Here is a 17,201-nt window from a genome sequence, read left to right as displayed (position 1 = left end):
CGCACGCACCGACACCTGCCTCACCTTCTTTTGCGTCCGCTTCTTCTGCAGCCCACTTCTTCTGTGGCCGCTTGCCGCTGCTTGCACGCATCGCCCCCGGCTTCTGTTTCGCCATCAGAACCTTCCGGAAAGCCCTCTGCAGCTGAGAAACGGGCTCCGGATTGATGCACACAGCGCCCCCTGGCTTTCATTTCGCCTTTAGATGCCTTCCGGAAAGCTCTCTGCAGCCGATAACAGAGTTCTGAATTCGGACCCGGTCTTACTTTTGGGAAAACATGATAGTTTGGCACCTTCACCAAAACACAGAAATGAATGTTGTATGATTTAAAGAGCCTCAGCCTCAGACAATCCTGCTTGAAGAAAAAGCTTTTTTTTTTTTCTGTTTTGCAACCTGTATAAATCAATTAAGGAGAGAAAATGTCTTTCTTTCCTAAATATATGCCTGCTTTGCATAACATATTCTACTTTTCCCATAAATAAGAGACACTACTGTCATCTTTTGGAGCTTTGTCTCCACCGAAATTCTTATGTGAAATTCTGGAAGTTGTTAACCGTAAAGCTGCAATTACAACATAACTTCATCAACCGTTGTAAGAATAAGAAATGTTTCATTTTCTTTTTAAGAAGGGGGGAAAAAAATCTAGATTCTATGCTTGAGAGAGGATTCTGTGATTTTAAAATAAATAACATGCACCTGACCTCATTTTCTGTTTAAAACGTTCTCTCTTTAAAATGTTTTCAATCATGACAGCAACGAGAGGTATTTTGATTTCATTCACATATTTTTTCCTCATATATTCATGGTTAGTATTAATTTCTCTTAAGTACAGGGTATGCTCAACTTATGACCGATTGCTTAGCGACCATTCAAAATTCCAATAGATTTATCTCTGGGGGTTACTTATGACCCAGATTTAAAATGCTGACGGTCCCCTCCCCCAACATGTAGTCATGTGATCTCACTTCAAGTCTTCGCTGACTTGATGCCCTTTTACAGCGTTCTGCAGTTACATGACCATGTTTTATGATGGTTTTGCTGAAAACCAGCATTTACCTCTAGTTTTTTGCAAACCCGCACACATAGCAAATCATTGATTTCCTTCACAACCATGGCATTTGTTTAACAATTGTGGACTCACTTCACCATTGCTGCAAAAAAAGGTCATAAAGTGAGTCAATCACATGACTGTGCCCCTTTACAATTAACATGAGCTAGGGCCATGATGGGTAGACGCCATCATGGTCATAGCTTGAGGACTACCTACAGAACTAATGTGAGAAGACAACTATACTACGCAAGAGTTATTTTTTATCGGTGCTCACTTTATAGCGTGTGTATGTGTGTGTGTGTATTTGTTTTCATAGATTTTCACGGGTACAGGTATGCAAGTCTTGGCATATTCGGGTCTTTTCCCGTGTAAGATTGAGATTATCTTGGCGACGTTGGACCTCATCGAAATGTCGGCAAGATACTCTCAATCTTACACGGGAAAAAACCCGAATACGCCAAGACTTGCATATATATAGAGGGAGAGGGAGAGAACCGAGCCAGAAGATAGGCTGAGATCTCAACAGGCAACCAGTGGTTTTGTGATGCCTACCAGAATCCTTTCCTCTTTGCAGTTGACAGTTAGTAATAGAGAACCAGAAAAAGCTGGGCCTTTAACACACAGTCAGCCTGCAGCCCTGATAATGAAGCAGGAGAAAAAACGGCTGCCCTCCAATCAGGACACAGAGTTGCAGGCTAACCAGCATACGTCAGCAGCAGTGAACAGAGAAAAGCGACAACTCCGACCTCGCAGCATACCCAGTGGTAGGATTCTGCCAGTTCTAGGGAGTTCGGCCGAACCGTTTGTTAAATTGCTGGCTCGCCCCGCCCCTTGCCCCACCCCTCCACACCACTATTTATTGCCAATAAATAGTGGTGGGCGAGGGGCGGGCAAGCCAGCAATTTAACAAACGTTTTGGTGTTTTTTTGTAATTTTATTGGCCTGCGGAGCTTCAGCATAGGCTAATTAGCCCTTGATTAGATCGGCTCCCGACTCTCAGCTGATTTGCTCTCAGCTATTTTTCTCAGGGCTCTGCTGCTTGCTGGAGCAGATTTTTTTTTCCCCTAGCTATACTGAAAAACGAAACTGAAAGTAAAGCAGGCTGTTGGCTTTGCTGTTGCTGCAACATTGGAAAATTAGGCAGGCAGATTTCTTATCTTTTTCCTCACCAAAAAAGGTAGGTGAAAACAATGGGAAATTTAGGGGAAAAGAGGAGAGTTCAAGATTTTAAAACACAAAAGAAAAAAAGCTCTATTTAACTAGGGAATTGTAATAATTGAGATACTATTAATTGTATATTGTGTTGAAAGCAGAAATGGTTAAGTTGTGGTTTGGAGGAATATATGGGGGAAATTATTTGGTTTATTATTATTGGTAAATATAATTAATTGATTTGTAAGAAATTGGATTGCATGGAAATAATTGGAATATTCATGTTCATATTGATTAATATACAAAAAAGGTAATTATATAACTATTTGATTTATATTAAAATGTTGAATTTATATTAAACAACTGTAATATTACATAATTAACCAATGTGAGGATGGATATAAAAATAGATGACAATGGGAAGGGGTATAATATAGAATAGAAGGGAAAAATTGAATTTGATTAAGATTAGAGATGAGGATGAAGGATAATATTGGTTTTTTACAAAAATAGATGAGGAATAAATATGGCAAAAAGGAAATATAGAAATTGTAAATTTAATTGAAATGACTAAACACTGTTTAAACAAATACTCTGTTCAAAGAAAATACATTGTATGTTTGTATGTGTGTTTCTAATTATTGTTATTTATTCATATTTGTTCTCTTTTATTCTTTAAAGTTTAACAATTCATTCTTTATCTTAATATCTTTATATTTGTTTGGGACTGGCTTTCTTCCCTTTCATCTTTTTTATTGTACAGCAATCTTTCTCCTCAAACCTACCACCTCTCTCTTTTCTTTCCTTCTTACTTTCTCTTCCTCCCCCTCTTCTCCTCCTCCCTACTTCCTCTTCCTTTCTCCTTCTCCTCCTCCCTTCCTCCCTCTCTTACCCTCACTCCTACTCTAATTTCCCTTCCCTTCCTTCATCCCTCTCTATTGCTGTATCCTTTTATGCATATGGACTACTCAGAGGGCTGAAAAAGTTATTTCTGACTGGTCCTCACACTTTTGACCAGTCCTCGAACTTACGACTGTCCTCACATTTTACGTTTTTGCCCTATCTTGTCACCATGGTGAAGAGAAGCAGTTGTGAAATGAGTGACATGGTTGTTAAGAATGCTACAATGGGTATAATTGATGACCAGTCATAAGTGCGAAGACCGGTCAAAAGTGCGAGGACCAGTCAGAAATCACTTTTTTCAGCTCTCTGGGTAGCCCTTTTGTGCATATGGACTACTCAGAGGGCTGAAAAAGTTATATTTTGACTGGTCCTCGCACTTTTGACCAGTCCTCGAACTTACGACTGTCCTCACATTTTACGTTTTTGCCCTATCTTGTCACCATGATGAAGAGAAGCAGTTGTGAAATGAGTGACACGGTTGTTAAGAATGCCGCAACGGGCATAAATGTGAGGATGGTCATAAGTGCGAAGACCGGTCAAAAGTGCGAGGACCAGTCAGAAATGACTTTTTTCAGCCCTCTGTAGTCCCTATGCAGATAGCCATGCCCACCGGTCACATGACCAGCTAGCCACGCCCACCCAGTCACATGACATGCTAGCCACGCCCACCCAGTCACATGGCCACCAAGCCACACCCCCAACTAAGCCACGCCCACAGAACCGGTTGTTAAAAAAATTGAATCCCACCACTGAGCATACCCACAGCTTCTAAACTGAAAGTAGGGGCCCGATGATGACAAGTTAGAGAGCTTGTTGAAACGTTGCCAAAAAAACCTTTAAAGTGTTGGTTAAGATTTTAGCCAAAGTTTTAAAAGACCTTACAAAGTGTTTTGTTAGGATTTTAGAGGATTTTGAGCTGGGATTTTAGCCAGGATTTTAAGATTTCAAGCATTTGAACTAACAGACTTTATCACAATCACATTTGAGAAATGGGCGTAGATTAGGGATGGGCAATTTTTCAAACCAAGATTCATGAGAGAATGATGACATAGGTAACAAGCATGTAATCTTTGCCTCTTTTTTGTGGGGGCGAGCAAAACAAAATATAGGCAGTCCTCGGTGTATGACTACAGTCAGCCCAAAATTTCTGTTGCTAAGTGAGACATTTGTTAAGTGAATTTTGCCTTTTTTTACGACCTTTCTTGCAACAGTTGTTAAGTAAATCACTACAGTTGTTAAGTTAGTAACAAGGTTGTTAAGTGAATCTGACTTCCCCATTGACTTTACTTCTCAGAAGGTCACAAAATTGGATCATGTGACCCCGGGACACTGCAACTGTCATAAATATGAGTCAGTTACCAAGCATCTGAACTTTAATGATGTGCCCATGGGGTTGCTGCAACAGTCATAAGCGTGAAAAATGGTAATAAGTCGCTTTTTTCAATGACGTTGTAACTTCAAACAGTCACTAAATGAACTATTGTAAGTGGAAGACTATCTGTAGTAAATTGTTTTACCCAAAACTAGCAATGTGATATTGGGCTGCTTTGATGGGCCCTAAAATGGTGTCTTTGGCCTTGTGTAGCCTACAGATACCCACCTCCAGAATATTGTTAGAATTGTCAATGTTTTGGCTTCTTCCTTTTAAAAAAAGATTTATTTATTTATTTTATTTTGTCGAGTACATATTAGATAATATGTATAAGTATAAGCATGAATTGAATACATAAAATGAATACAATTAAAGGGAACATTAGGACAGGGACGGTAGGTATGCTGGTGCACTTATGCACGCCCCTTACAGACCTCTTAGGAATGGGGTGAGGTCAACAGTAGACAGTCTTAGGTTAAAGTTTTGGGGGTTTTGGGATGAGACCACAGAGTCAGGTAGTGCATTCCAGGCATTGACCACTCTGTTGCTGAAGTCATATTTTCTGCAATCGAGTTTGGAGCAGTTCACTTTAAGTTTGTATCTATTGTGTGCTCGTGTATTGTTGTGGTTGAAGCTGAAGTAGTCATTGACAGGACATTGTAGGAGATGATTTTATGAGCTATGCTTAGGTCATACCAAAGGTGTAGCAAACAATTGGTATAGTTTCTCTCCCTTCCCGAAGACAATTTTATCTTCATTTTCACTTTGGATGCAGTGAGCTACCCACATTTAGGAAATCAAGGTTGCCATGGATTTGATTTATTTATTATTTAGATTTATGGGCTGACAAATCAAAAGGCTGGAGGTGGTGTACAAAGCTACAGTATAACAACGTAAATGATATCGATATCAACTTTTTCACCTTAGTATAGCAGTGAAAGTTGACCCAGGTTAACAATATTACTGAAGCTTCAGTTTCTCCTTTTTTTCCCCCCACTCAATTTTTGGATCCTTCATGGCGATGTGAAAAATCCTGTCATCACCTAAAAGAATCGTCAGCTCATTCCTTAAAGCTGCTGTGGAAACCTCATAAAGCAAAAGTTGCTGTGGTTAAAAGCAGTCAATAAATTATCGCAAAAATTTGTTCTCCAAGGAGCCCCAAGTGTAATTGAGATTATCAGATTAGTTGTATTGTTGTCAAAGAAAACTTGATTAACCACCCCATGTGGTCCCCAGGAGTAGAGTTCAATTTGAGGCAGTATTTTACCTTAACTTCCAGTTTAGTGACAATGTGTGGATTATATTTATATTCATAGTTTTTAGGTGAAGCAGAGGTTGAAGTCTATAGCCTTGTTTTTATGAATGGAAGAACCTGTTCTTTTAAATTCCTTTCTCTATTGTGGCAAATGTGAGTCTTCCATTAAGGGAGGGGTGTGGCAATATTTCGGTATCTGACAGGTAGGCCTCATTTAGTGACTACCTCATTTAGCAACCATTTGTAATAATAACGGGCAGAGGTGGGCTTTACATAATTTAACAACCAGTTCTCCCAGCACCGAAAATGTGAGCGTGCGGGCCCACCCACAGGTCACTACTACTGGTTCTCCTGAACTGCTCCGAACCGGCTGAATCCCACCATTGATAACGGGGGTGAAAAAGTAACTTCGTGACCAATCCTTGCATTTAAGACCTTTGGGTAGCTTTATAAATTTGCTTAAGAAATAAAGGAAAGTGAGCGCTTCACTTAACAGACTCATTGCGTTTATTAAATGAGAACTATTTATTTATTTATTTATTTATTTATTTATTTATTTATTTATTTATTTATTTATTTATTTTAAATTTATATACCGCCCTTCTCCCTGAGGACTCAGGGCGGTGTACAGCCAGAATTAAAAAACATAAAATACAAATATTAAAAAACAATTAAAATAGATATAAATTTGGCCCAAAATTAAAAATACAAACCAATTAAAACATTTAAAATTTCTTCTTAAGCCAGCCCGGCTTGCTGGAAAAAGTGGGTTTTAAGGGCACGGCGGAAGGCACCGAGGTCTTGGATTCTCCTTATCTCTGGGGGCAACTGATTCCAGAGGGTAGGTGCCCCCACAGAGAAGGTCCTCCCCCTAGGGGTCACCAGCCTACATTGATTGGCTGATGGCACCCTGAGGAGGCCCTCTCTGTGGGAGCGCACGGGACGATGGGAGGTCGTTGGTAGCAGCAGGCGGTCTCGAAGATAGCTAGGCCCGATGCCATGGAGCGCTTTAAAGGTGATAACCAGCACCTTGAAGCGCACCCGGAAGACCACTGGGAGCCAGTGCAGCTCGCGCAGGAGCGGTGTTACATGGGAGCGCCATGCTGCTCCCGTCACTACCCGCGCTGCTGCATTCTGGAGCAGTTGGAGCCTCCGGGTGCTCTTCAAGGGGAGCCCCATGTAGAGACCATTGCAGTAGTCAAGGCGAGAGGTGACGAGGGCATGAGTGACTGTGCACAGGGAATCCCGATCAAGAAAGAGCCGCAACTGGCGAATCAGGTGAACCTGACAAAAGGTCCCCCTGGTTACAGCTGTCAGATGTTCCTCCAAGGACAGCTGCATATCCAGGAGGACTCCCAGATTGCGAGCCCTTTCTGTGGGGGCCAAAGACTCGCCCCCAATAGTCAGTGATGGAGTCAACTGACTATATCGGGATGCCGGGAGCCACAGCCACTCAGTCTTGGAAGGGTTGAGCTTGAGCCTGTTCCTCCCCATCCAGATCCGCACAGCCTCCAGGCACTGGGACATCACTTCAAGGGCATCATTGGGGTGGCCTGGGGTGGAGATGTACAGTTGGGTGTCATCAACGTACTGGTGGTATCTCACCCCGAAGCCACGGATGATCTCGCCCAGCGACTTTTTATGTTTGTTATCTCCTTGTTGACATTTTCCCTCCAGTTTCTCCAAAACAGGTAGTCCTCCCTTTACAACTGCAATTGTTCCCAAAATTTCTGTGGCTATGTAAGACATTTACTAAGTGAGATTTGCCTCGTTTTGCAACTTTTCTTGCCACTGTTTTAAGTGAATCACTGCAGGTGTTAAATTAGTGACAAGATTGTTAAGTGAATCTGGCTTCCTCATTGACTTTGTTTGTCAGAAGGTGGCAAAAAGGGATCACATGACCCCAGGACACTGCAACCATCATAAATATGAGACAGCTGCCAAGCAACGGTCATAAGTGTGAAAAATGGTCATAAGTCATTTTCTTTGCTCCTGTTGTAACTTCAAACAGTCACTAAACAAACGGCTGTAAGTTGAGGACTATGTGTATGTTACACAAATGGCCAGTTTTTATCCATGATTGATTAACCTTATCATGTTACATATTACTGCGGTTATTTGGATACTGTGCTTTTTGGCTTACTTTATCAAATACCATATTTTTCGGAGTATAAGATGCTCCTGATTATAAGACGCACATTAGTTTTTTGGGGGGGAAAAAATTCTGCCTCTGCCTACCAGCATCCATTCGGTATTCATCTGGTTAGCGTCCTTGCAGCAAATAGCAAACACCATGGTACACTTCAGCACATTATCGCAGCCTGATTTAGCACGAACAGCTGATTGGCCATTGGATCAGCCTCCCGGAATACTGCCAATCAGCTGTTCCAGGCTGCGGGATTGCCAGAGCCCATCGCCACCTACGAGCATCGTGTTTTTGGTCAATGCATGCCCTGTTTTTGGCCTGTATACATCACATTTTCAGCCGGTTTCAGACATCACCGCCACCGCTGATCCCCACCACCTGGAACCATCCAAAAATACGACACATGGAGGCCAAAAACAGGGCATGCGGAGGCCGAAAACACAACGTGCGGAGGCCAAAAATGCAACGCATGGAGGCAGCGATCGGCGGCAATGTGCTGTGACAATCCCTGCAGCCTGGAACGGGTCTAAAATGGGGCGTGCAGAGGCTGAAAACGCAACACACAGAGGCCGAAAATGGCCAAAGGGTGGGGGCTGGCAAGTGGGCGGGACTTCGGCAACATTTGGTGTATAAGTCGAACTACAATTTTCACCCACTTTTAGGGGGGGGAAGTGCATCTTATACTCCGAAAAGTACGGTAGCTTAAGAATTTTTTATTTTTTTGATTTTATCTGAGTGAAGGATTGCATTCTGGGGTCCTAATCCATAAAAAGTTACCCATGTTTTAGTCCCGGGGAAATTAACAAGGAAACTTAGATGGAACAATTTTGTATCCCATTATTTTTCAAATCAATTTGACCATGATTAATTTTGTATTGAGATTTTAGTACAGAAACAAATGTTACCATTGCTATATCATGCTTTTATGCATACAGAAGAACTTCCTTTCAATCTGATTTCTAAGAAGGGATTCTAATTTATAACAGTCTGGCCCGTTTATTGGCCCTGAATTAATTTCCAAATATTCCAGTCCCCACATGGGCACAGAAGTTAGAAGTTCCAATACTTAAACCAGGTTTCTCAACTTAAAGATGTGTGGACTTTAACTCCCAGAATTCCTTAGGCCAGCATGGGATTCTGGGAGTTGAAGTTCAGATATCTTCAAGTTGCTAAGGTTGAGAAACACTGACTTAATCATTATTTGCATCCAGTAGTAGCATCTTGTTCATCCAGAGTTGTGTTGTACTAGCAAAGTGGATAAGATATTCACTTAGCGGCTTAAGTGATGCTAATCACTTTTTAAAAATCACATTTCTGAAAGATAGTGTGAATATGATAAAATAAGACGTTTTCAGAAGTTTGACGAGTGCAAACAGATGACAAGTGACAGTGATATTTTCAGTACACATTGAGGAAGCTGGTTACTAAAGACTCTTGTGCATTCCTTGACATTTTAATGAGATATATAATAAATCTTATTCCCACCATCCCTCCCTTTTGTTTCACACAAACACACACACACACACACACACACACACACACACACACACACACAGAGTTATAGAAGTAACTTTTGCCAAAGTTGTGGTGTGAACCAGTAGTGGGTTTCAATTTCGGTTGCTACCGGTTTGCTCACGGGCGCGCTAATGCAAAGCTTCTGCGCATGCGCAGAGACATCTGGGCGGGTGGGCGGAGCCTCCTGCCACTCCTGCTACCGGTTCGCCTGACTCGGGGCGAACCGGTAGCAACTCACCACTGGTTTGAACTCATATACTGTGATTTGGGTTGGTTGCTAAAAGTGAAGGAATTTGGTCTGAACCAGGGGTGAAATCCAGCAGGTTCTGACAGGTTCTGGAGAACCGTTAGCGGAAATTTTGAGCAGTTTGGAGAACCGGTAGCGGAAATTTTGAGTAGTTCAAAGAACCGGCAAATACCACCTCTGGCTGGCCCCAGAGTGGGGTAGGAATGGGGATTTTGCAGTATCCTTCCCCTGGAGTGGGGGAGAATGGAGATTTTGCAGTATCCTCCCCCTGGAGTGGGGGGTGGGAATGGGGATTTTGCAGTATCCTTCCCCTGCCACCCCCACCAAGCCACACCCACAGAACTGGTAGTAAAAAATTTTGAAACCCATCACTGGTGTTAGGGCTCCTTCCATTTAATCCAGGGGTGAAATCCAGCAGGTTCTGACAGGTTCTGGAGAACCGTTAGCGGAAATTTTGAGCAGTTTGGAGAACCGGTAGCGGAAATTTTGAGTAGTTCAAAGAACCGGCAAATACCACCTCTGGCTGGCCCCAGAGTGGGGTAGGAATGGGAATTTTGCAGTATCCTTCCCCTGGAGTGGAGGAGAATGGAGATTTTGCAGTATCTTCCCCCTGGAGTGGGGGGTGGGAATGGGGATTTTGCAGTATCCTTCCCCTGGAGTGGGGGGGTGGGGATGGGGATTTTGCAGTATCCTTCCCCTGCCACACCCACCAAGCCATGCCCACTAAGCCACACCGTGCCCACCAAGCCATGCCCACAGAACCAGTAGTAAAAAAAATTGGATTTCACCACTGGTCTGAACCAATTCATTACTGTATACATAACAACCTGAAGCCAGAGCTTCTTTAGCTGGTGTTGGCCTTTATACACACTGACTTCTTCCCAAGAACCTTGGTGGCGCAGCAGACTAAAGTGCTGTTAAGTAGCACCAGCTGCCTGCAATTACTGCAAGTTCAAATCTCACCAGGCTCAAGGTTGACTCAGCCTTCCATTCTTTCGAGGTAGGTAAAATGAGGACCCGGATTGTGGGGCCAATAAGCTGACTTTTTATAAAGAAGAACACTGCTTGGGGGGGGGTGAAAGCCCTACTAAGCAGGTATATACAAAAGTATGAAGGCTATTGCTTAACTCATTGTAAGCCGCCCTGAGTCTCCGGAGAAAGGGCGGCATATAAATCGAACCAATAAATAAATAAATAAATAAATAAATAAATAAATAAATAAATAAATAAATAAATAAATAAATAAATAAATAAATAATAAATAATAAATAAATAAATAAATAAATAAATAAATAAATAAATAAACCTAGATGTAATATATTATTAATATTATTCATTCTAATTCACATGGTCGTGGATTTTTACTAGTTCACCATAAAATCCTGCCCCACAGCTTTCTTCCAGTATATCACGACAATGGTAATTGTTGAGACGTGGGATGTCTATTCTCAGTCATCCAGGTCGTGGTTGTCCCAAAGGTGCTTTTTCAAAAGGCAACTGGACTTCCTTGGTTTTTTTTTTCCTTGAAGACGTTTCGCTTCTCGTCCAAGAAGCTTCTTCAGTTCAGTTCATTCCCTGCCTATTTTGCAAAGCACGTATGATGAGAAGAACCCAATTAGTTAGGAGTAAATGAGTTAATATTAAGTTGATATTAAATAATGAATATTAATATTATTAAACTTTAATGCTATTTATAACATTAAATTATTAAATTTAATATTATTAAATTTAATATTAGTTAATATGGAATTAACAATGAGAAGACAGATGCTTAAGCATCCAAAAAGGAATACAAAAGTTAGAGGCTTTGATAAGGAGGACTGCATTTTTGAGGTTTTTAGACTTACAGGAAAGAAGTAAGAAAGAAAGATTTTACGGTAGGCAGCCTTGAGCTAAAGGGGGAAATCTAAGACTATAAATCTAACAATCTGTGGAAAGTAGAGCCGAGGAATAAAAAGAGAGAGGCTTGGCTTGAGAGCAGTGCTTATATAATGCCTCCAGGATTCAAGTGGATAAATGGTGAAAGAATTGCTCCTGCTGCTGGAGCTACATCTCCATCAGAAGCGTGAGCGCGAGACTCAAAATCGGGGGTGGGTTCTAAATTTTTTTACTACTGGTTCTGTGGGTGTGGCTTATTTGGTGGGCATGGTTTGATGGTCATGTGACAATTCTTTAGGATTTAGTAGAGGTACTAGTCTACCAGGCTTTTAACTACTTGCAGAGCCGTACCCAGTGGTGGGTTCCTCCCGGTTCGGTCCGGTTCGGCCGAGCCGGTAGCAGTGACGATATGATGTCACTGAACCGGTTCTCCCCCCCCCCGCCCTCCCACCCCCCCACCCCTCCACGTTATTCTTACCTTTTATTTGGTCCCACCCCCAATCTATTGCTGCCTCCTGAGTCTCAGCTGATGACTAGAGGGAAAAAAACTGTTTAAACTCTTCAAAGGGCCGCCCTACAGCTGATCAGTGTTAAAAGCAAACAAATGAGTCGGGTCATAAGTGCGAGGACTGGTCGTAAGTGCGAGGACCTTCCAGAAATGACTCTGACCAGTTAGCCACGCCCACCTAGTCACATGACCTCCAAGCCACACCCACAAAATAAGCCACGCCCACAGAACCGGTAGTAAAAAAATTTAGAACCCACCCCTGGCCGTACCAGTCTATCCATTTGTTTTGGGAGTGTTCCGATCTACCCATTTATTTTTGGAGTGCATTGGTCTACTACCACACTGCCTTTTACCGCTGATCAGCTGTAGGGCGGCCCTCTGAAGTGCCGCGGCAAGAGTTTAAACAGTTTTTTTCCTTCTAGCCGATCAGCTGGGACTCAGGAGGCAGCGAATAGATTGGGGGCGGGGCCAGGCAGAGGTGGTATTTACCGGTTCTCCGAACTATTCAAAATTTCCACTACAGGTTCGCAAGAACCGGGGAGAACCGGTAGCAACCCACCACGGCTCAAAACTGCTGTGAATGTACAGGAAGTCCTCGACTTACATCCGTTCATTTAGTGACCATTCAAAGTTAAAACAGCAGCACTGGGGGGGGAAAATGACTAATGACCATTCTTCACATTTAGAATGAGTCACGACACAATGATTAGAATGCAATACTGGAGGCTGTTTCTGCTGACTGCTATTTGACAGTTCAAATCTCACCAGGCTCAAGGGCTGGAGTCAACTTTGAAGGTAGAGTCACCTTTCTCCACAGAACCGGTCCCTGGTGCCCAAAAAGATTGGGGGGGGGCCACTGTGCTGAAGCTAAGATAGGCAACATGGAATGTCCTCACAGTTCCATTTTCTTGAATTGTGGCATGATGTAGGTACATTAAGGTTCTTACTGTTTTAAGCTGGGTTTTTTTTAAGGAAGAGGGAATGAAATGGGCTATTGAAAATTGCCAAGTTGCTGCTGAATTTGACAGGGCCATCCTAAGGAGTTTTAAGAATGTCAAAAATGAATGGGGGGGGGCCACGAAGGCTCTCCGCTGCCCACTACATCTTAGAATAAGAAGACAACCATACTGAAACTGACCGATAATCCATAACAGAAGCATAATTCTGCAATTATGGGACTGGGCCAGAAAACCCCATTGCAAGCAGAGTTTGGTCACCCTTTTCTTGTATTTTGGATTTTCACTTAATATATATATATATATTTCTTCCCCCCCCCCCCCCCCCCATTCTTCTAGGTGAGTGGTTTCCAAACATTCTAAACGAGGGTAAATTTGAGAGATTTTTCTTCTTCTTGGCTTCATTAATGATTGTGAACACTTTGGGCTTCTGGACCATTTCACACAAGTAAGTCCTTAACTTTTCAGCTCTTGGTATCTTAATCTTTTGTAGAACAAGTTTGTCAGTAAATTGAAGAAATATCCTCCTATGGTTACTTCAAATGGTTCCTGTGCAAATAACAGCCAGTAAATCTGAATTTGAGATTACAGGTAGTCCTTGATTTATGACCACAATTGATAAGTGAGATAGTTGTTAAGAGAGCTTTGTCCCATTTCACAACCTTTTCTTGCCATATTTGTTAAGTGAATCACTCCAGTTGTTAAGTTAGTAACCCGGTTGTTAATTGGATCTGGCTTCCCCATTGACTTTGCTGGTCAGAAAGGCACAAATGAGGATCGCACAACACCCCAGGACACTTGAGCTGTCATAAATATGAATCAATTGCCATGCATCCAAATTTTGACCATGTGACCATGGGGATGCTGCAATGATTGTGGAAACTGGTCATGGGCCACTTTTTTCAGTGCTGTTGTTATTTTGAACAGTCACTGAATGAATGGTTGTAAATCAAGGACTGCCTATGAATGGAATGGTGTGTGGAGTAGAGTCGAGTCGAGTCGAGTCGAGTGGAATGGAATAGAATAGATTTTTTTGGGGAAGAGGCCTGGAATAGAAACTATAAAATGACTAAGGCCGCAACGTCTGGACTATTGTAACGCTCTCTACATGGGGCTCCCCTTGAGGTGCACCCGGAGGCTCCAACTGGCGCAGAGTGCGGCCACGCGGGTGGTTATGGGAGCGGCGTGGAGCTCCCATGTAACACCTCTCCTGCGCGAGCTGCACTGGCTCCCGGTGGTCTTCCGGGTGCGCTTCAAAGTTCTGGTTACCACCTTTAAAGCGCTCCATGGCTTAGGACCTGGTTACTTACGGGACCGCCTACTACCATCAATAGCCTCCCACTGACCAGTACGCTCCCACAGAGAGGGGCTCCTCCAGGTGCCGTCGGCCAAACAATGTCGGCTGTCGGCCCCTAGGGGGAGAGCCTTCTCTGTGGGGGCACCGACGATCTGGAACGAGCTCCCCCCAGAGATACGGAGGATTCCGGATTTGCGCACCTTCCGCCGCGAGCTGAAGACTCTTTTATTTCATCAAGCTGGCCTCGCCTAAATCTCTCCCTTTTAAGTGCAAATTTTAAATTTTAATGTGTTTTAAAATATGGGTATTTTAAATTATGGGTATTAATTCAGCCAAATTTATTTAATTCATTTTATTCGATTTTAAATTTAGTATATGTATGTGTTTTATTCCATGGCTGTTCACCGCCCTGAGTCCTTCGGGAGTAGGGCAGTATAGAAATTCAATAAAATAAATAAATAAATAACATATAGGGAAAATCACTATAAGATGCTCCATAGGTGGCACCTAGCGCCAGCCAGACTTGCGAAGATGTTTCCTAATGCTTCAGCAACCTGTTGGAAGTGTGGTAAGGAAGTTGGCACTTTCTATCATATGTGGTGGACCTGCTCAGTGACAAAAAGGTTTTGGTCTAGAATTCAAATTTGGTTACGGGAAATAATTGATGAGGAATTAGATCTATCCCCTGAAATTTTTCTCTTGGGAATAATTAGGAATGGACTTACTAAAGATAAAATTCAACTTATAATTCATATTACAACAGTGGCCAGATTAGTCTATGCGAAATTTTGGAAAGATAAAACCATACCACCAGAGGAAATTTTAATAAATAAAATTTTAGAGTGCGCAGAAATGTCAAAACTAACGAACGAGCTAAACAACGACGAGGAATCTAAACGCCAAGTAGTATGGGGAAAGTGGTATGAATGGTTAAATAATAGGATAAAATTATGATGTCAGGGTATGCTTATCTTTTGCAATTTTAAATGTGAAATATACCTGATGTATATCTTGTAAATATGTACAAACACTGCACTTCTGATTTTAGTAGAGATTTGATGTTTTTAACTACAAACCCAATAAAGTATATTAAAAAAAAAAAAGAATAGATTTTTTCTGCCCCAGCTCCAGATCCCAAGGAGTGTGACACACACAAAGCTCCAAAAACTCCATTTAATACAAACAGACCCCTTTCAAAATGCAGGCTTCTAGTGCAAATGTCCTTATCAGCCTGCTATGAATTACAGAGAATAAACAAAGTCTGACAAGGGTTGGCAACCAGAAACCAAGATATAACAAGAAATTCACTCTCAAAATGCTCTGCGTAGTAATTAAACGTTGTTTCCAGCAGCATGTGCTATCTGTGAGCGAACTTAAATAGGCTAAGGGAGTGGCCAATTAGCCCCAAGCCTTACTCTCGAGGAGACCTCCTCCTGAGTAGCCACTCCTGCCTTTTGGCAGCCCTGCGTGCTCAAGCATTGAGAAGAGGCTCCTCCACTTCACCCTCTTCACTTGAAGGAGCCTCTGGAGGTTCTGAAGGCCCTGGCTGAGTCTCTGCCTCTGGCACCACATCCTCTTCAGCCTCCTCGCTGTCCGACTCGAGAGCCGGCTGCACAGGCTGCTGGCGTGACACCACACCAGCCTCCTCGTCGTCGGGATCAGCCACAATCCGTGCAGGCCGCTGGTTGGCCACAACAAGAATAGAATAGAATAGAATAGAATAGAATAGAATAGAATAGAATAGAACAGAACAGAACAGAACAGAACAGAACAGAACAGAACAGAACAGAACAATAGCTTTGGAAGGGATCTTAGCGGTCTACTCCAACTCCCTGCTCAAACAGGAGATCCTATACCATTTCAGACAAATAGTTGTCCAGTTTCTTTTTGAAAGCCTCCAGTGTTGGGGCACCCAGAAGTTCTGAAGGCAACCCATTCCACTGGTTGATTGTTCTCACTGTTAGGAAGTTCCTCCTTAGTTCTAGGTTGCTTCTCTCCGTGATTACTTTCCATCCGTTTTCTTCCGCCGTAGACAACCTCATCTCATTGACTAGCCTGTCTCCCTTGCCTGGGAGTGGTTTCTGTCTATAAAATGTTCTTCCATGATTTAGAAACTGCTGAATCTGATGATGTATGGGGTTCATTGCTTAGCTTTTTGAAGTGAAACTTTTTCAAAGCAGGGTAGTTCTATCAGAAACGGTGCTTACACAAAGAAAATTTGAAGAACATATAGTTGTCCAGACTGGGGGTTGACAGGTGACTCCACCTCCCACTCTTAAACTTTCTTTTGAGGAGACAACTTTATCCTTCAACTCGAAGAATCTGGCCAGATGACAGCCAGGATGAATCCTTGTTTTGATTTAGCAACTCTCCCCTTTCTCTCTGAATTTTTTTTTTCTTATATCAGACTTCGAAGACATTAAGCATATCCACATGTTTTATAGCACTGCAAAAGAGGTTTAATTTATTTTTGCTTTGCAGATATAATAATCTTCAGGAAGACTGTGATGAAGGATTCAGAGGGAGCCTTCTTCAGGAGCAGCTTTTACAGCATGAGAAATCACTTAAATTTTATGATAGTGTCCTGGTTTGCCCATCTCCCTTGTCCCGGATGGAAACTCTCCTGTGAACTCACCCGCTGAAAACGACTGGCTGAGAACTTGGTCTATTCTGTCTTCAGACTATTGCCTGTCAGATTTTAATGATGTGTTCCTTTCTTTGTTTATGGATTGACTTAGCAATAGTGGATCGTAGTTTGTCTTTTTCATGTCTGTCTGCTTTCTCTCTGTGAAAATTAATTCTATAAGGACTTAACACCTGAACGATTCTAAATCCATACATCTCATTCCTTTTCCTATCACTGAGAGCTTCATGGGTGACAAAGCCTTTTAATAAGGCACCTTGACTTTTTCTAATGTCATGC

General features: G+C 42.4%; 1 protein-coding gene across 1 annotated transcript in view; it reads left to right on the top strand.

Moving 5' to 3' along the window:
• SLC15A5 (solute carrier family 15 member 5) overlaps window positions 1-16,907 on the top strand; it is a 54,578-nt gene extending 37,671 nt beyond the window's left edge. The window contains exons 8-9 of the mRNA XM_070947791.1: window positions 13,321-13,429; window positions 16,760-16,907. Of these exons, the coding sequence (XP_070803892.1) occupies window positions 13,321-13,429; window positions 16,760-16,907 (257 nt within the window). The remainder of the gene's footprint in view (window positions 1-13,320; window positions 13,430-16,759) is intronic.
• The last annotated feature ends 294 nt before the right edge of the window (window positions 16,908-17,201 follow it).

Source organism: Pituophis catenifer, unplaced genomic scaffold (assembly GCF_029215685.1).
Source record: "Pituophis catenifer annectens isolate HBS135680 unplaced genomic scaffold, rPitCat1.0.hap2 SCAF_7, whole genome shotgun sequence".
NCBI classification, from domain to species: Eukaryota; Metazoa; Chordata; class Lepidosauria; order Squamata; family Colubridae; genus Pituophis; species Pituophis catenifer.
This window is presented reverse-complemented; position numbering and strand designations above follow the sequence as displayed.